Source organism: Gymnoscopelus braueri (genome assembly GCF_963280865.1).
Source record: "Gymnoscopelus braueri genome assembly, chromosome: 11".
NCBI lineage: Eukaryota > Metazoa > Chordata > Actinopteri > Myctophiformes > Myctophidae > Gymnoscopelus > Gymnoscopelus braueri.
The window spans coordinates 31,199,609-31,219,569 of NC_137613.1; the positions used below are offsets into that span (position 1 = coordinate 31,199,609).

The 19,961-nt window shown below is 43.0% G+C and overlaps 2 protein-coding genes across 2 annotated transcripts in view; one reads left to right on the forward strand and one right to left on the reverse strand.

Annotated features, from left to right (window-relative positions):
• Positions 1–19,961, forward strand: part of skic2 (SKI2 subunit of superkiller complex) — a 38,191-nt gene that overhangs the window by 16,141 nt on the left and 2,089 nt on the right. The window contains exons 17-27 of the mRNA XM_080442922.1: positions 863–973; positions 6,117–6,228; positions 6,573–6,691; positions 7,884–8,015; positions 8,143–8,280; positions 9,175–9,279; positions 10,880–11,015; positions 11,385–11,511; positions 11,907–12,117; positions 13,187–13,297; positions 19,590–19,808. Coding sequence (XP_080299048.1) covers positions 863–973; positions 6,117–6,228; positions 6,573–6,691; positions 7,884–8,015; positions 8,143–8,280; positions 9,175–9,279; positions 10,880–11,015; positions 11,385–11,511; positions 11,907–12,117; positions 13,187–13,297; positions 19,590–19,808 — 1,521 coding nt within the window. The remainder of the gene's footprint in view (positions 1–862; positions 974–6,116; positions 6,229–6,572; positions 6,692–7,883; positions 8,016–8,142; positions 8,281–9,174; positions 9,280–10,879; positions 11,016–11,384; positions 11,512–11,906; positions 12,118–13,186; positions 13,298–19,589; positions 19,809–19,961) is intronic.
• Positions 2,522–3,697, reverse strand: LOC308094847 (S-adenosylmethionine synthase-like; the record flags this gene model as incomplete). Its single annotated transcript, XM_080441673.1, has 1 exon — positions 2,522–3,697. The coding sequence occupies one exon, from the start codon at positions 3,695–3,697 to the stop codon at positions 2,522–2,524; it is 1,176 nt and encodes a 391-aa protein (XP_080297799.1).

Genomic DNA, 19,961 nt, shown 5'->3' on the forward strand with positions numbered 1-19,961 from the left:
GATCAAATAAAATGAATATAAGAAACTTCATGTATTTTTCTTTAAAACCCTGAAAAAATGTTTTCATTGTGATACAGATAAATATTATGTTAGTTCCATTGATCCAAGCCAAAACACAATCAATTGCTGATCATTAAAATAAACATGCTCTACAAATACACACAGCCCAACTATCTGACCACTTACATCTAAGTGCCCTTAGTGGTCAGATGGATGCTTTTCAAGTGGGCCCTGATCAAGAAAAGGTTGGGAACCACTGTTTTAGGCAGTCCATTATTGACAGGATGGTGTCGGAGAAAGGGAATTGAAGGAGGGCTGCAGCTATGATGGAACCGGGGACATTGTGATCATGTAGTGTAGTTGACGCACCATCCAGCCAGCTACCGGCTGGATGAAAAACACAGCTTTTAGTGGTGGAACTTTAATAAACACTTACCGGTATTTGGTAATGAGTGGATTTTAGCATGGTCAAGGCCAAAGTGTCTTTATTGTTTCATCTTGTGTACAAGTGCATAAGAGTAAATTAGTTATTTTTTTCTGGCCTGTTCATTTATAAACCTCATTTTCTTTCTGGAGGAGGTAGCTGTTTAGCAATTACAGTTATAAAGTTATCGTGGCAAAATAAGTGGTTATTACATATATATTTTAATCATGTCATAATGTTAAGGGTCTCCTGACCTGTTATTTAAAGCTTTCAAAAGTATTTGTACTTTATTTACACGAGCACGACCGCAACACTAGGTGTGTATTCTTATAATTACATTTAAACATACAGACAGTATATGCATGATAGTAAATGTATATACATTCATCTGTACATTACATGTATAAAGGCACTGAAGGTTGGTGATTCCTGTCATAGATCTTGTTGATGAGAGACTTGCTGAAAAGAGGAATAGCCGTCCATCACAGCGGGATCCTGCCCATTCTAAAGGAAGTCATTGAGATGTTGTTCTCCAGAGGACTGGTGAAGGTGAGACACACATCACTGTCAAATCACTTCAATTAGTATTCAATTGCGCAGCTGTATCAGCGCAAGCCTAATTTATGCTCCATCGCGTGAAGGTATTGCTCGCAGAGAACGGCCGAGAATAGCAGACCTACAAGCTCACAACGGTCGCATCCGTGACGTGATGTGAGTTTGTATGTCAGCTGTTCTCGGCGCACAATACCGTTGCAGGGGTGTCTCGCTAGGAGAACCTCACCTGCCAGCACACAAGAGGAGATTGAAAACAACAGGTTTGGGGGTCTATTACATTAAACCGTGCAGTCTCAATGTTTGTAAACAAGAAACCCGTCTATACAATTTCACTCAATACCTAAAACTATATCAGCTGAACGGTTGTGAAGTAACGATACATACAAGCAGACAACCAGTACTTCCAATTTTTTGTGGGGAAAAAAAGAACACGTTTCAGCTATAAGCCATTATCAGCGTCATACTGGTGATGGCTTGCTTTTATCCGACATGTGTTTAAGTTGTCAGAACACCTGTAATTCATCACATTGTAACAGTCAGAGTTAATAAATGGCGTATTATTACTTTAATGTCAAATAGCGTCACAAGGTGGTGCTTCCATTTGTTTCGTTGGGTTATGTTAGAGTTCAGAGTGCACACAGTGCTCTCTGACCTTTCTGTATTATGGCAGAAAACAGCAAAGATGTGAGACCTTCAGCTCCCAAGATGGTTCAAATGTTTCAGAGAAAACTACTGAAATGCTGCATCTTACATAGGAAGCAGGGTTATTATATTATAGTAAACTAAAAGACTAAAGGCCAAAAAGTGAAAAGGAAAAATTATATATAATAAACACTGTAAAACTAACTAAAACTAAATAGAAGTGCATGTAAAATCCACATCTGATGTAATGCCTTCTTTCATCCTGCCTTTGTCAACTTCTATATCAAGGCTTTCCTCATAATTTGCGGGAAGAACTAGGACTAACCTAAAACTAGTCAATTCCTAAAACTACTTATACACTAAATTAAAGCTAAACTGAAATTAAACACCAAACTGAACAAGATATCACAAACCGCTCCTTTGGGTGCTGTTTTAATGTTGTTAGCCACTGCTCCTAATGAATTAGTTAAGATGGGGAAAAAAGCAGAGGAGGGGTACCTCCTACCTCTCCTCAAGCCAACCTTTATTCAAAACTGACCGCATGGTACGTTGCTGGCAGATTGCAGAAATAAAACTAAATAAATCACGGCCACCTTGTATTCCAGACCAATCAAATCACACACAAAGTTTACATTGGCGTCTTCTGCGGTGTTATTCAGCTAGTTAGAGCATCTTTGATGTGCAAGATCTTCGGCAAGGCAGTGCATTTATTAGTTTCCGCTGCAACAATTACATCATTTTGTTCTTACAACCTCGCCAAACTTAGTTTCAGCAGGAATTATGCTGCAGCCTTGAAAAAGGGACAGGCGGGGTTTAAATAATGCCATTATGATAGATGTTCGGGGTGTTTCACCCCTCTCTGTAGTACACCAATAGGCCTTGGGGGAAATATCTTAACGTTTAGTATTTTAGTTTTTTGGGCACCTCCCATGGGAAGGAGTCTCGGCCAAAGTGGCCATAGACTGCGGTTTTCTGATACATGGGCTTCTTAAGATCCAGCTCCCTGACAATGACCCCAGGGCGGAGGTCAAAGTTCCTCTTCACAATATCAAGCAGCTCTCTTTCACTCTTTTTGGAGGTCCCATAGTGGAAGATAGAAATGGAGAGGGGATGGGCAACTCCAATGGCGTAGGACACCTGAACCAGCACTCTCTTGCACAGCTCAGCCTTCACCAGGGACTTAGCCACCCAGCGAGCAGCATACGCAGCAGACCGATCGACTTTAGTGTAGTCCTTCCCAGAGAAGGCTCCACCCCCGTGGGCACCCCAACCTCCATAAGTGTCAACAATGATCTTGCGCCCTGTCAGGCCAGCATCTCCCTGGGGGCCTCCGATCACAAAGCGTCCGCTTGGCTGCAGATGGTAGATTGTGTCATCATCCAGATACCTACATGGAACAACCGCTTTGACGACCTTCTCCTTCAGGGCATCTCTCATCTCGTCCAAGTAGACATCTTCGTCATGCTGTACGGAGATGACAATGGTGTGCACGCGCACTGGAAGCATAGCACCACGGTCCTGGCGGTACTGAACAGTCACCTGGGTCTTTGAGTCTGGACGGAGCCACGGCAGAGTGCCATTGTGGCGCAGTTCTGCGATCTTAGCATTCAGCTTGTGGGCAAGGACAATAGTAAGAGGCATACATTCCTCTGTCTCATCAGTGGCATAGCCAAACATCAGGCCCTGGTCCCCTGCCCCGATGTCCTCCTCGTTGCGGTCAATGTGAACACCCTGGGCAATATCAGGTGACTGCTGGTCCAAAGCCACAAGAACATTGCAGGTCTTATAGTCAAAGCCTTTGGAAGGGTCATCATATCCTATGTGGCGGAGGGTATCACGAACAACCTTCTGATAATCCACTGTGGCGTTTGACGTCACCTCACCTGCCAGGAGGACCATCCCGGTCTTGGCAAGAGCCTCACACGCAACTTTGGCTTCAGGATCCTGCTTGAGGTGGGCATCAAGTACTGCATCACTGATCTGATCACAAACCTTGTCAGGATGTCCCTCCCCAACCGATTCTGAGGTGAACAAGAAGCAGTTTTCCTCAGTGCAAGAATCAGAGACACCGTTCATTGTTGATCTTCTTTTGTATTAGTGCAGTACCCTTTATCAGGGTACTTGAAGGCCAGTCTATGACATCAGTCATATTTGACATCAGTATTATGATGTCAGTCATCTCCATATGTGGGCAGAAACTCCATATTTGGGAAAAAACCATGGGGCCCGATTCACTAAGCTGTTTAAACCCATATTTTGATATTTTGAGTGTAAACGGCTTCATGGTCTTAAATGGGGGTGTGGAGCAATGCAACGGATCTTCCACATGAAAGCGCCTCTGACCTTCAGACACTATATGTAAACTAGAAAAAGTGCTCTTCGGAGCACTTCCAGACCCCTAGTGGTTGAAGATCAGAGCACTACGTCAGGCGAAGCTTGGCCAATCAAGGGGACAGGTAGGAAAAGAGGGACAGACCGTAGGAAAAGAGGGACAGACCGACAAAGCCTCATGTAGGCCGAACCCCTGGGTCTGGCAAAAATGGCAAACCAGTTGCAACTACTGAATTTATCCACACTCCATCACTAACCATATCAGTTAGTAGGTCCATTGTCTAAGAGAAAACAGTGGAGACCAAAGGTCAATTTGTGTCCACGATTTGGCCAGTTTATGATGTCATTCATCTATGATGTCAGTCATTTCCATATTTGGGCATTTGGACAGACACACAAGGCTACTTCCACAAAAGTCATGTGTGTCTTTTTCAAAGCATAGCATGATACAAAGATTCTATTCGGCACGCATTATCTTTATATGTCCATTGTCAGGTCATGTCAACAAGTAATTGTCAAGTCGACACAAATAGTTACTAGAATGTCTTCAAGTCGACCTCGCCATGTTATTTGGCAGTCAGAGGAGCTGGTGGCCTACCTTCACCCCTATCCATGGACTGCAGGTTCGGCTATACTGGAGCACAGAACCCCTGGAGGAGGGACAGGAGTCAGCATCTTTAACTTGGGACAGAGGGAGTATTTGGCCATGCTGCAAGGGGCGAGGGCTGTAGGGAAGCTGCTGTGTTACAGGCTACATGTACAAAGGTGTGCACTTGTCACCAGGCCTAACAGAGACAAACCAGCTCAGATCCTTATTCTCCCTCTGCACGGCCTTGATGCTGAGTGGCGCCCCCACCTGGCAGGAGAGGAGGAGTACATCCCTCATGACCCGGGCTACTGCACCTCCAAGAGTGGCCCTCGCTGGGCTGACGCCCGTCTCGCTGAGCTCCAGGCTGAGATACGGGCCAAACTCCCCTCCCCCGAAGACCCTCCCAACCTCACCTTCCTGGGGGATGATCCCGATCACCCTGGCCTTTTCTCACGCGTCGTCCGTGGCGAGGAGCAGCAGTGGCGAGTGTGGGACAGTGAAGATCACGTGGCCTTCCTCACCCCGTTCCCTAACTCCCCAGGCCTCACAGTGCTGGTTCCGCGACGACCTTTGACCTCTGATATATTCAGACTGGATGAAGGAGATTATGAAGGACTCGCACTGGCAACCCAAAAGGTATCAAAGCTTCTGGAAGAGGCGCTGGGTGCTTGGGGTGTAGGTCTGATATTTGAGGGGTATGAGATTGACTATGCCCATGCTAAGCTGATACCACTGCTTCTTCCACCACCATCAGGGGAGGGAGTTCCCATCACTGCCACACCTCCTGCACAATTCTACCCCACTTATCCGGGGTATGTGACCTCAGATGATGGGCCTGAAGCAAGCCCAGAGAGTTTGCAGGACTTTTACACCAAAATTACACAGCGTTAACAACTTAGAGGGGCATGAAACCACCCTTTTCCTTTTTTTAAGATTTCAGGATAGTAGGCAGGCCTACTCGGGAAGAAAGTCGGTTGTACCCATTGTCAGAGTACCTGTTGTATCCGTTTGTCTGCCTGTGTCCCTTTAGTGGCCATATATCAACAGTATAATCATCAGTATTGTCAATGCTTGCACATTGGCACACCTAAATCTAACACACACATTATTAATTATTATCACAGCGGTGTGTTACTTACATCACAGTGTACTAAGGTCAGCCTAAAAGTGAACAAAACATGCACATCCAAAATATAAAGTGCCAGGTGCTGGACAGAAGCAGAACAATAGAGTCTGCATACTGAATCAAACAGTGTTTTTATTTGACGTTTCAAGCATGGTAGCTCTTCTTCAGGCCGTTTCAGGAAGAGCCAGGCTCAAAACGTCTCCTTGGTGGTGAAATTCAGTGATTCAATGTGCAGACTCCATTGTTCTCTTCTACTAAGGTCAGCCTGCCACGTGTTTACCCTTATGTATTTTCTTAACCTGCACAGGAAAACAAACTACAAAATCGGCATAGGGTTCCATTCCACTTGAACCTCTGTTATTCTGTATATATACAGTATGTTTGGCATTTTAGTCAGTCTATTACATTCATTTTTCATGACTCCTATATACGGTGTTTGTGAACATTAGGTCCTGTTCGCCACTGAGACATTTGCTATGGGAGTGAACATGCCTGCCAGAACAGTGGTGTTTGACAGCATCCGGAAACACGATGGCACAGGATTCAGAAACCTGCTGCCTGGTAAGCTGTCTGTCCTCTGGATGCGTCTCTTTCTGTATCTTGTCTGTCTATCTGTCTGTCTGTCAGAAAAAGAGCTACTTTCACTTTTATGATGGGTATCATGCAAGATTAGAGCTTGGAAGTCTTATGCTCTGTCTCTGTCTGTCTCTCTCTCACACTCTATTGCTGTCTCTGTCTGTCTGCCTCTCTGTCTCTCTGTCTCTCTGTTGCTCTCTGTCTGTCTCTCTCTCTCGCTCTCCCTCTCTGTCTGTCTGTCTGTCTGTCTGTCTGTCTGTCTGTCTGTCTGTCTGTCTGTCTGTCTGTCTGTCTGTCTGTCTCTCTCTCTCTCTCTCTCTCTCTTTTAGGTGAGTATATCCAGATGGCAGGTAGAGCTGGTAGGAGAGGTTTGGATGCAACAGGAACCGTGATTATCCTGTGTAAGTCCGGGGTCCACGAAATGGGAGACCTCCATGTGATGATGCTGGTGAGACTGACATACTGCTATTACATATCATATATACACACTCCTGTCGGGTGGAAAGGAAACTGCATATGTCCAAAACTGTTACTTTTCAGGATTTGAATTTGAATACTGAAAAGTTTTTGGCTCGTAGATGAGATACCATATGACACACTGCTATTACATATCATGACATAATGCTATTAGATATCATGCCAATACTATTAGACATATTTAATATTACATAATATTAGCTATAGCATAAGAACTCTGAACATAATATAAGAAGAAGAAGACGAATGTGTGAAGAATTAAAAACTTCATACAGTACATCCCAGTTGAAGGCAGTTCTTTCAGACTGTCCAGAAATAGATCACAGCCTAAGGCACTGGTTTCCAACGTCGGGTCAGGGGGTCATTTGTACACTCTCAGAGTTAAATTAACACAGAGCATTTAGATTGGGGCCCCAAAGATGAAAAATATTTCCATTTCTCAGAGTTACAGACCCGTAATGGTCCCTTTTGACCAGTTGTGAGAAACAGTGGCCTAATGTTTCTCCCCGTGTTGCCATGGTGACGTCCCGTACTGTAATAAGAAAAACAGCCAAAGGAGGGGGAGCTATTTTTAACTGGACTTCTCTTTGAACTAATTCGGAGTGGACTGCTTTTATTGTGCTCTGCCTCAGTCAGATTTATGTCTGATTTGTTCTTTGTTGTGTGCCGTGTCGCACACCTAAAATAGCAGATCTACAAGCTCACAAGCTTGTAGATCCGCTATTTTAGGTGTACATTATGACACCTGTATGCAACTAAGTATGTCTCACCCTTTAGTTAGATGCGTGACTATAGCTGACTAGAGTGGTGCGCACTGTAGAACTCATATCTCCGCCAGGCCAAGTGGAACTTTTGGGCACGTCTATGAAGTCAGAAAATATATACACCACGTATGTGAAAAAAGAAGATGTGTATAGATACTTCCTTGGTGTACTGGCAGTGTGCACAAGACAGTTGGCGCTGATCGGTTCAGGGGTTTGCGTGATTAGCGCCGAACAGACAGGCAGACAGACAGACAGAGGCGAAAACATAATCCCACCCCCCTTTCCTTCATTCTAGTAACTATTTGTGTCGACTTGACAATTACAGAGCTAATAAGAACTATAATGTGTGCATGTGCGTGCGCTCGTGCGTGTCTGTGTGCGTGTGTCTGTGTCCATCAGGGTAAGCCTACAGTCCTCCATTCTCAGTTCAGACTGACCTACACCATGATCCTCAACCTGCTGCGCGTGGAAGCTCTCCACGTCACTGACATGATGAGACGCAGCTTCTCCGAGTGTCACAGAGACACACAGGTACGAATAAAAGATACTCAGTTTACATTCTACATTATTGATTAAATGAAGTGACTGGTTTAAGTGAAATTAAATAGACACACAAAGATTGATCTTGCTGAGCACCTGATCCTCTCCTCTCCCTCAGGCCCAGGAGAAACAGATCAGGCAGCTGAAGGAGACTCTCGTGTCTCTGCCTCCTCTAGAGACGGAGGGACAGCTCTCTGACCTGCTTCCCTACTACAGAACTGTCACTGAGCTACGCATCACCGCCGAGGCCCTTCAGGTGCACTCTCCCACACACGTTCACATACAGTGGTGGAAAGTAACTTAAATACATTTACTACTGTACTTAAGTACAATTTTGAGGTATTTTGAACTTTACTGGAGTATTTCCAATTTTCAGTACTTTTACTTCTACTCCACTATACATCTCAGAGGCAAATATTACACTTTTACTCCACTACAATTATTTCAAAACTTTAGTTACTACAGGTAGTTACTTTGTAGATTTTTTTTTTTAAGATATTTTTTGGGGCTTTTTATGCCTTAATTGATAGGATAGTAGGCTGACAGGAAATGGGGGGATGACATCAGCAAAGGTCGCCGGGATCGGGAGTCGAACCCGCGACACGCTGTCAAGCTGTATTACCAGCATATGTGGTATGCGCCTGGACCGCTAGGCCAGCGGACAGCCCTACTTTGTAGATTTTGATAATTATCACAAAACATACATTACCCACTTCAGCCCTATATATTGTACATTTCGGTCATTTGAAAACACATTGTGAGCTTGTAGATCTGCTATTTTCAAAAGATTTTTATACATTTTATACATTTGAAAACTTGTGAAATGGGACAATGAGTACTTTATACTTTTGGTACTTTAAGCACATTTTGATGCCAATACTTTTGTACTTTTACTCAAGTAAATTTAGAATTCTGGACTTTTACCAGTATTTCTACATACCAGTATTGATACTTTTACTTGTGAAAAAAAAATACTTTTTCCACCACTGTTCACAACATTTATTTACAGTATGTCCACGTACATACAAGAAATAAAGGACATAAACGGTTATAGTTCAGTCAGATAACGTGACAGTCGGTTACAGTTCATTATATTTATGCCTATTGCCTAAGTATCAACCACATTGATCTGTGCTTTTTTGCTTTTCAGCAAGCGACTGTGGAGTCGCTCAACGGTCTGAAAGCTCTGTCTGTAGGACGAGTCATCATCGTCAACAACAAACAGCACTTCAACACTTTGGGAGTCATCTTACAGGTACATATTAGGTTCAGTGTTATTCACCAGACTCACCATGTACTGTACATATGGGTTCCTTCTTATTAAGACCTGGGTCTTAACACATTGAGTGCCAAAAACAGTCCGGACCGTTTTTGAGAAGCCATGCATTGTGTGCCAAAAACGGTTATGACCGTTTTTGGGAAAAAAAATTATATATATATATATATATATATATATATTATTTTTTTCCTTCACAGCACCAGGAGATATCATTTTTTGAAGATTTAGACTCCAATCCACTTCCTGGTTAACTTATGACTTCAAAAGCCTGTATCTCGGCTCCTGTGTACTTTTTTTCTAAAATATGTATTTTTGACTATTTTCGACTATTTTCAACTGGCTGCAACTATGGAGCGGATTACCTAATGTTTTTAATTTTTTTCCCCCGATTGTACGAGACCTCTATGTGTGTAATGAGGGGATCACCTTGAGGACGGTGATCACTGAAAATATTTTGTGACTACTTGAAAAAGGTTAAAGAATTGTTAAAAATCCAGGCACCGACTGTACCCTGTTTTAAAAAAGCCCTGGCACTCAATGTGTTAATACCAAGAGAGTGGAGCATATCACTCCAGTTCTTAAATCCTTACACTGGCTCCCTGTGTGTCAAAGAATTGATTTCAAAATACTACTGTTGGCCTATAACGCTTTAAATGGTTTAGGGCCAAAATACATTTCTGATCTTGTACGATATCATGAACCATCCAGACCTCTCAGGTCATCTGGGAAAGGCCTGCTTTCTGTCCCTACAACCACAAATAATCGTGGGGAAGCAGCATTTAGTTTATATGCACCACATATCTGGAACAAACTCCCAGTAAACTGCAGGTCTGCTGCCACTCTTATTTCTTTTAAAACACAACTAAAGACCTTTCTGTTTGCTGCTGCCTTTGATTGAGTTATGTTTTCCTTTTCTTTCCTTTTCTCCTCTGCACTGTAACTGTATCTATTGTTTTGTTTTATGCATCTTTCTTTTGTTTTATGAATCCTAATGTCATTTTATAATTTTATTATTGTGTTTTCTTTATTTGATGTTTTGTGTAAAGCATATTGAATTGCCTTGTTGTTGAAATGTGCTATACAAATAACATTGCCTTGCCTTGCCTTGCCTAAGACCTGAAGCCATGGACCCCCAAATTTATATATATTTGGCGACGGAAGTGACGGAAATCCCCCGCCCCCCCCCCTCAAAAATAGCAGAAATCTGCTATTTTAGAATAGCCAACGCATAAAAGATGGATAACGGGGTTAAAATGATTTGTTGCTATATTAATATATAACTAAAATCTAAAATAACACAGATGCTTTCCCAGTTTTAATGGGTTAAATACACTGGCACAGTGACTTCAGCTACATACGTATATACATATAGGTTCAGTCTTATTAACCAGATTCTGGGAGTCTGATTAGGTCAGGCTATGTTCAGAACATAAGCTTTCCACTGAATCATGAAGACTCTCATGAGATCAATGTTTCAAATAACGGACACATCAGGATGAGTGGATAGGAATCTACACAACATATTAGTAGAAAAGGTCAACTAACAATGGTCTTCCTGTCCTGTATTTGTGTCCAGGTGTCCAGTGACTCTGTGAATCGTACGTTCACCAGTCTGATCATGTGTGAGAAGGGGAACGAGGACCTGGTGGAGAACAGCCCCAATGCTGGAGGTTTACCTCACCTGTACAACACAGCACTGTTCGTACCGGAAGGTTGGTTGAACTCACAGCAGGCCCAATCCAGGACTGTGTTTTTGCATTGGTGCAGAGATATTGAACTTTTTAAAATGTTCATATTTATTATATAATCATTCGATTAAATTGATTAGTCTGATTAACCACTTAACCCTGTAATATGTTTTGTTATAGAATGGAAAAATGAAAATTGCCTTGCAAGCTCACAACGCTTTGTTTTAATAAACGTTCATCAATTGTACTCGATGCAAAAGCTTGAAAAGATTTTGATATCGATTCGAAGTCATATCCCCAGCCCTATTGAACATATATAATTGTGTGTGTGTGTGTGTGTGTGTGTGTGTGTGTGTGTGTGTGTGTGTGTGTGTGTGTGCATACGCGCATCAGGTCCATGCAGTCACACCGTACAGAAGTTAAAGCTGCAGGATATCTCTGCCATCACGGTGAAAACTCAGAAGGTGATTCCTGACAGGATCATTGACAACTACAACAAGAGACAACAGCCACGCTTCAGGTGTGTGTGCATGTGATCTAGATCTGTGGTTCACCCCCTTGAGTAGGTTCCAGTGGGTTCCCAGCTAAATGATTGATAGTAGGAACCAAATGGACCCTTATGTCCGAGTTAAATTAACACATTTTACACTTAGGGTCCCAGAGATGTTTTACTACCAAAGGGTCCAGATGTCACTTTATGGTTTCCAGGTTTGCGGATTCTGTAATAATAATAATAATAATAATAATAATATAGGCCCCACGCCTTGGGAATTTATTTGTCACAGTATATTTGCACATTCGTGAAACTAACCACTCAGCTATGGCCGCCCCCATATTATCCCTCTGTGATAATGAACCAAGCTTTACCTTCTGTCTGTTTATATAACAATGATTATATAATTATTCTCGTCATAGACATGACCCTCCTGGCCAAGCCATCTCCACGGCGACACAAGAACTCCTGCGATTGGCCGAGGCCAACCCGGGTGGTGTCGCGACCCTTGACCCAGTGAATGACCTTCAGCTGAAGAGCGTGGATGTGGTGGAGGCGTCCATGAGGCTGCGTGTGCTTCAGGACAGCCTCAAAGACTTCAACTGCATCCACTCCCCCACCTTCTCAGAACAGGTGTGTGTGTGTGTGTGTGTGTGTGTGTGTGTGTGTGTGTGTGTGTGTGTGTGTGTGTGTGTGTGTGTGTGTGTGTGTGTGTGTGTGTGTGTGTGTGTGTGTGTGTGTGTGTGTGTGTGTGTGTGTGTGGTATTTCCAATAAATGTTCAAAAAAAAAACACGAAGGTCACTGTATAAAAGTTACAGCAACCTACCTGCTGGTTCAATTCATAAATGCACAATTCAACAATGTAAATGATTTCAACCCATCACAAAGTCATAAATGCAATACTCCACACAGTTCAAAGTTTGTATTGAAAGTGTTGACAGTTCACATAACACACAGTAAGTAGTCCCATACATAAACTCGAATCCACTTCAGGTTTTTAAAATACCCGCAAAACGTGTGTGTGGCCGATGTGTCTCGTGTTTAAAATGTTAGTGTTGGTCTACTGTGAAATTAACACAGCATCTTCTAATGAGCTGCTCTGTAAAAAACATTTTTTTATCTCCTCTCCTCCTTGTACTTTGCCTCCACTGACCCTTCATTCTTTTACTGTCAAAGTTCCTCCCTTCCTGCTCTCCTCTTAATTCTTTGTTTGTCTGCATGGTGGATGTGTTTAGGTCGTAGGCAGACTGCTCGGATGAGAGCCGCAGAGCTGCTTGTTCTATAAATACCAGTGAGCTGTCTTAACACAGAGGATGCATTAAGATGTCATTAGAGCCATCACTCTCTCTCTCTCATCACTTTGTCTCCAACTCTCTCTGTCTCTCTCCTCTCTCACACACAGGTGCACTGCAAGCACTCCCTTTGATATCCTTGCAGGATATCAATCCCTCTCTCATGATGCAGCTTCTCCCTCTTATCTTTACTACTTGACTGTATCTGCGTGTTTAGTTGGAAACAGACTAATTAATCTACTGTATCTCAATCGATTTACTGTACTTAACTGTTACCTCATGTCCCTTCTATGTATGACATCTTCCTGTCCTACTGCTGTTGCATTATGTAACGTGTGTGTGTGTGCGTGTGTGTGTGTGTGTGTGTGTGTGTGTGTGTGTGTGTGTGTGTGTGTGTGTGTGTGTGTAGTTTGTGCGTATTCAGGAGAGGATGAGGGTAAAGGAAGAGTTGGAAAAACTGGAATACCTGGTGTCTGATAAATCTCTGGCTCTACTCCCTGAATACCATCAGAGAATCGAGGTACGACCCCCTAATTGTTAATTTAGGCAAGGAAAATGTATTTGTCTAGCACATTTCAACAACAAGGCAATTCAAAGAGCTTTACATAAAACGTAAATTATTAAGACAAAGCATGCAAAAGAAACACATTATAGAATGACATCCTCCTATAATTTGACAAACCTCTGTGGTCGACCAACCGACCGACCGTGGTGAGAGCAAAAAATGTGAGCAAAATGTTTGCCCGGTTCTCCTCACTGCCTGGAGCAATTGATCTGAATTTGCACACAGCCATTGACCATTACAATCTGAACGCAACTGCGAAGCCAGTTTCTCAATTTCATCAACTCGCAGCTGTTTATAAGCGTTTTAAAAAACAACGGGAGATCAAACTGCGCATGCGTCGCATCCAATCCAAACACCCATTCTGCTACACTCTTGCCGTCTGCGTGTCGCGCCTCCGTGGTGTGTGTGTTTTTGTGTGTGTGGGGGGGGGATGATCGCACCACAACTCGGGTCCGCGGCCGTGTATGCGCGGACACGCACGTGCGCATGCACGTTGGGGAGGCACGTGTCACAATGTACATTATTTGTGTTTGTGCGACGGCCGTGTGTGTGTGTGTTCACGACGGGGGACGGCTCTGGCCGCATGAGGATGTACCGTGGTGTGTGTGTGTGTGTGTGTGTGTGCGCGCGCACTCACGACGGCTCGCGCGTGTGTGTGTTGGCGACGGGGGACGCTCCGGCTGTTACATCTGTATATTATGCGTGGCAGCGCGGGTGTTTGTGTGTGTTCTGTGCCTCCAAGACGCGCCGACGGGATGTGCGTGTGTGTTGTACACACTACAGAGTACAAACTCACTTTCCATCCCTGATGAACTGTCTGTGCACAGCGCATAAGCCAAACTGCACACTTTGGGTGCTCATATCCCCCTACGGGTATGGTCTAGTTTGAATATAACAATGAAATAAAAGTTAAAAACAGTAAAACAAGAATATAAAGAGAATAAAATGTATTAAGAACCCTCAGTAAAGGCTTTTTGTCTTTTGCTTTATTTAAAATAATGATGATAAGATGATGTATCATTGGAATGTTACAGTGAGAGACATGAGAATTAATGAGATTTTCACAATTCTTAAAACTAGAAGTTTGGGCCTCACATCGCCTCACATCCACCTCACAGCTAGCTGCATCAGTGATCCAACTGATATGGCTATATATGGAGATCTGTATCTGTCATTCCTTGTCCGTTTTATGGGCATATATGGAGATCTCTGTATCTGTCAGTCGTTGTCCCGTTTATGGCCATATATGCTGACTGATTTGTTAGGGCCTGATGCCATGATGACACATTAAGGTTAGACGACAGTCCATATTTGGCTGTAGCTGCATTGGAAAGTCCTTATATGGTTCTGGCTGATCATGGTGACATGACCTTGATGATGTGGTTCGTCCACCTGCCCATCCTCTCTTAAGGACATTTTAATATAGGAAGATGTGTGGAAATATTGGGCCTTAAATGTACTGTAATTAAGGGGGGGGGGAGTATTGTAAGTATTTAGCCTCTCATTTGTAAAGGAAATGTACATATGAAATATAAAAGCAAAAAGAAAGACATCTAAAAGAAACCCACTGTTTTGCAACAGTGAAATGGCAGTATAAGTGATGTGTGGGGGCGGCTGTCATATTTTTTCGCAGACCAGCGTTTCCTGTATTCTTGCATTTGTTTTACTGAGGATAAGGTTAAAATAGTTTTAGGGTTAGCCATAGTTTCACTGAGGTTTAGTTTAGGAATAAGGTTAGGTTTTGGCACCGTTTTACTGAGGTTGCATTTAGGATAGGAATAAGGTTAGGTTTAGGCATAGTTTACTGAGGTAACCTTTATGTAACACTGGGGTTACATAATGCACCAGCAGTAGGATTTGCCCTGGGGCGACTGTGTTTTGCGGCGAGCGTTTTGGTATTCCTTGTGTTGACAAAGACATTAACACATTGACTGCCTGATATTAAAACATAATTTTTCATCCCCTTGCCAGCGTTTATTACCTTAAATAGACGATCTTTGAAAAGCTGTGGAAGCCACGTAGTGTACACAAATGTAAAAAAAAAAAGAAGTGTCCGTGGGGTCGGGTAGAGTCCTGTCTATCCACTGGAACAATAACATTTCTACCGCGATCGGCCATTTTGGAGCTATGGCCCATTGAAAATGGGTGGTTTTCATCACCAAAAAAAAATCTGAGTTCGAAGTTTTCTAAAGATCCTAACGTTAGGGCGGACGGGCGTGACGTTTTTTGGGATGACGCTCTCTCTCTCTCACACACACACACACATGTCTAACACACACTCAGGGTGTATGCCCGCTCGGTAATGTTAGATCGCGATCCTAAATTGAATGGTTTGTTACACACACGCAGAGAGAGAGCGAGAGAAGGACGTATGTAAGTCTAAGAGTGTACAAATGGAACCAAACGGACCCATAAAGGTACATTTGGGTCCATTTGTACACTCTTAGAGTTACATCAAAATTTTAAATCAGATTTTACAGTGTAGATAAGGGTCCCAGAAATACCATATTGTCTCTGTGGGGTGAAAGTTGCTTTTCAGGAAATTAGAAAATATCAAAAGTAGCAGATTTATAAGCTCAAAACGCGTTGCTTCACGCCACGTTTTGAGCTTGTAGATCTGCTACTTTTGATGCTTTTGTGTGACGCTGTAGTATGATCAAGCAGGGGATTAATTTACGTAAAGTTAAGAGATTTCTGCCCGACAGCAACGATATGGCATCAAATGAGGGTTTGTGGTCTATCGCAGGGGTTCTCAACCTTTGGGCCGGGACCCACTGGTGGGCCAAGTGGATATTGTAAGTGGGGCCCCCAAATAAGTGGCAAAACACTACGATTGTATTAACACTATAACAATAACGGGGGAAAAAACATGTTAGAAAGAAAAAGACATTTTTTCTTTTTTCTTTAAAGCCTTGAAGTGATACGGATAAATAAATATATTTTCTTACTTACTTATTTATGGTTGTTTGTTTGGGCTACAGCGTTTTTTTTTTTTTATAGGGTAATCACTGGCAATCTTTTTTTATTTTATTTTATTGCCCACCCATGATGTCCACAATACAAGCTGTCAACACTGCTCTGAACCTTTGCCACGAATACAACATCCTTTACAGTTATTGATCGCTTGCATGGGATATTAACTAAATAATGATAATTTTTGTTTATGGTAATCTTACATTTCATATCACACCATATGAACTCCTGTAACATATTTTTTTACGTATTTTTTTCCTTTATTTTTATTTCTTATTTTGTTTTTTTTAGCGTACTCTGTTTATTTTCTTTCTTTATTGTCTCCGCCAGGCCGAAGGCATGGTGGAGAGTATGTTTTCACTTTGTCCGTCCGTGTGTGTGTGTCCATCCGTCTGTGAACACCTAACATTGGTCAAGCTTCACGTGACATCACAATATGTAATATAAATAGGTAAGACAGAATTAATCGCCAGGTAAAAGAACAGTACTTTCTTTTACCTGGCGGAGACCTGTGCTCCGAGGAGCACATTTTCTAGTTTCTTACAGTATGTTACTCTTGGCATTGCCAATTCAGTTTAATCTTTAACTTTAATCTGTGATGTTGTTTCTGTTGTCATGGCTGCCAGTTCCCACCTGATGTTATATGGGAGGCAATACGGCTCCAGACGATACTTAGTAACTGCTAGCTTGCTTAATGTCTTCAGTGTAGGACTTAAGTCTAAGATCTGTAAGATGGGCTGCGCATTCTTTCTGTGTCCTCCAAAGAGGATGATACGATCTCTCACCATGGAACACATACCAGAACTCCAACGCTGGACTCCATTTTGCTCAACCTTCTTCCAAGAGAAAGTCTTGAAATTGAACTTCCACAGATCATCGTACTTAAAGTGTGGATGTATGTAGTTTAGACCTAAAAGGCTGGTAACCACCAAATATGTACAGCTCTCCTTTGTAGGCAAAGGCTGAATGTCTCGAACGTGCTTCTGGAAGAGGCAGTGCAGAAGGTGCTTCCAGCCAGTAGTTGGTCTCTGTGTCAAACACACAGATGTTGTTGTAGTGGTCCCAATTGGACCCTAGACCCCCAAATACAAACATCTTTGTTCCAATCATGGTGGCAGAGTGATATATTGAAGCAGGTGGTGGACTACCTTTGTTGTAAATGGTGTTAATTAAAGACCAGACCATTGTGGCGGTGTCCAACTTGTAGATGTCATTAAGGAATCCAGTCTTGCTCTTTCCTCCATAGATAAACATGATCTTCCCCAAGACACAGGCTGAGTGGCCGACCCTCATTGCTGGAACAAACCCAGAAGTCTTCGGCTTAAACCATCTGTGGTTGTCGACATCAAATGCATAAAGAATGTTGTCCACTGTGACGGCAGGCAAGTTCAATCGGCCTAACCCACATGTGAAGCTGTTACAATTCACTGCACCCCCCCAGATGTAGACAATAGAGTCAATCAGCACAGCTGTGTGGCCAAGGCGCGCAGAGGGAACAGGACGTCTTCCTTCTCTTCTAGTTGTCTCTGGGGGCACCTTCATCCAGCGTAAAGTCGCTGTGTTGAAGACGCTCACAACCATTGGATCCCCTTCGCCAGGGTTCCTTGCAAAGTAGTACACCTTGTCACCCACTGGCACAGCAGCACAAGAAGGCACGATCTCGTTTGTCCTTGTTGGAATCACCAGATCTTTTCTCATGGGCACCCTCCAGCACATATTCATCCTCTCTATCTCACTCTCGCTGCAAATCTCACCTTATATAAGTTTCTTAACAGATTCTGTCCTGACGTCACACCTAACACAATCTGTTGCCGTGCATGTGTAACGACACCGATTCACGCAGGCGTGCAGACCTCTAACGTCACTCTGACACAGCCATAACCATATAAGGAGTTCCCAATGTAGCTACGCCCAAATTTTGGAGTGTGTTGCCTCACTTCAATGTTTCGTCATGGCATCAGATGAAAACAAATCAGTTAGCTCCATATATGGGCACAAAAGGAGGCATGCCCATATATGGCCATATACTCAACGATCTCCATACGCATATGGGCATAAAAGGGACAAGGACTGACGGATACAGATATCCGGTATCCAATGTTTTTAAAACAATAATAAATAAAGTAACAGTTTTGTACATATGAGGTTTCCACCCTGCTTAGTTGACCAGGGTAACCCAGGGCTTGTATAAACTGGGTCTGCTACTACAATGAATTATGTTATAATGTAGTAACAAATTAAATTAAAACCGATCTAATCCAGCTGGGTGTTGGGGATCCTAATGATTACGGAAGCTCTGATGACTGTGTTGTGGGAAGAATCTGTTTTGAATAGTGCTCAGCAATCAAAATCCAAATGTACTACAACACCAGGAACAATGAACACTGGATTATGTTCCACAATGGAGGTGTAGTTTATCAACTCTTTTGGAGTAGAACAGATGTAGGAGGCTTGTCAGAGCATTTAACTTTATCGTTTTACTCTTATCATGCTGATAATTAAAGATCAGGAAATATGCAAAGCCATAGCCTATACCATTATGTATGAGTCATTTATGAGTATTTATTTTATTTATTTAAACCTGTTGCTGATACGAGGTAGGCTACTGTACAAGTTGCTACAGCTGATTAATTTGCTGTCTGCATTAAGTTGCATTAATGTTATCAGTCAGTTTTATATATTCTCTAAATATGCTTGAATTTGGTTATTCACGGCACCACAATTGGTAATACAAAAACAAACAAACTGAGCATTTTTAAGCCACTCGCATCAATATTGCATCTGTCTGCCCTCTTTTTTTCCTGTTGGCTTGCTGGTCACTTCTGTGTCTCTTCTCGTGCTCTGATTTGCTCAGTCTGAGCAGCCAAACCGAGATCTCTCCCTCTCGACAACCTCCACCACTGATTCAACATGCTCAGTCGTGTGACTAGCCACCGCTAAGGGCCGACTACCGACACCACAAAAACTATGTCCGATTGTCGGCCACAAATGCTCAATGACGGCGTTTTGCCGGACGTCAGCTTGGTGTGTCGCGTGTGTCTTGCTGTCAGTTGAAACCATCTGCAGTATATTAGTAGTTCTCAAAATGTTTAATTTCAAGGACCCACATAACTGAGAGGTACAGACCTGTACGGGTTCCTTTAGAACCCTATCAAGGAACCCTGAGGGTCCCTGCACCCCACTTTGAGAACTACTAATCTATATCATAAATTAATTCCCATGGAAATGTTGCACATCTTAATATTCTCTGACGCTGTACAAACCCCCTTCCCAGGTCCTCAAAGCCCTGAAATACATTGACAGCAGTGGGGCGGTGCAGCTGAAGGGACGGGTGGCCTGTCAGATCAGCAGCCATGAGCTGCTGCTCACAGAGCTGCTGTTTGAGAATGCCCTGAGTCCGATGGCCCCCGAGGAGAGCGCCGCCCTGTTGGCCTGTCTGGTGTTTACCCAAAAATCACAGGTGGAACCACACATCACCAACACACTGCAGGAGGTAAGACGACTGTTTGTATCTCATACACTGTCTCCCTCTCAGCTCGCACGCACACACACACACACATACACACCATGTCTGCATGTGTTAGCATCGCTGAGACATGGAAGTGCTTTATAAGTACCTGAATAAATGATGCCTAGGTTGTGAATC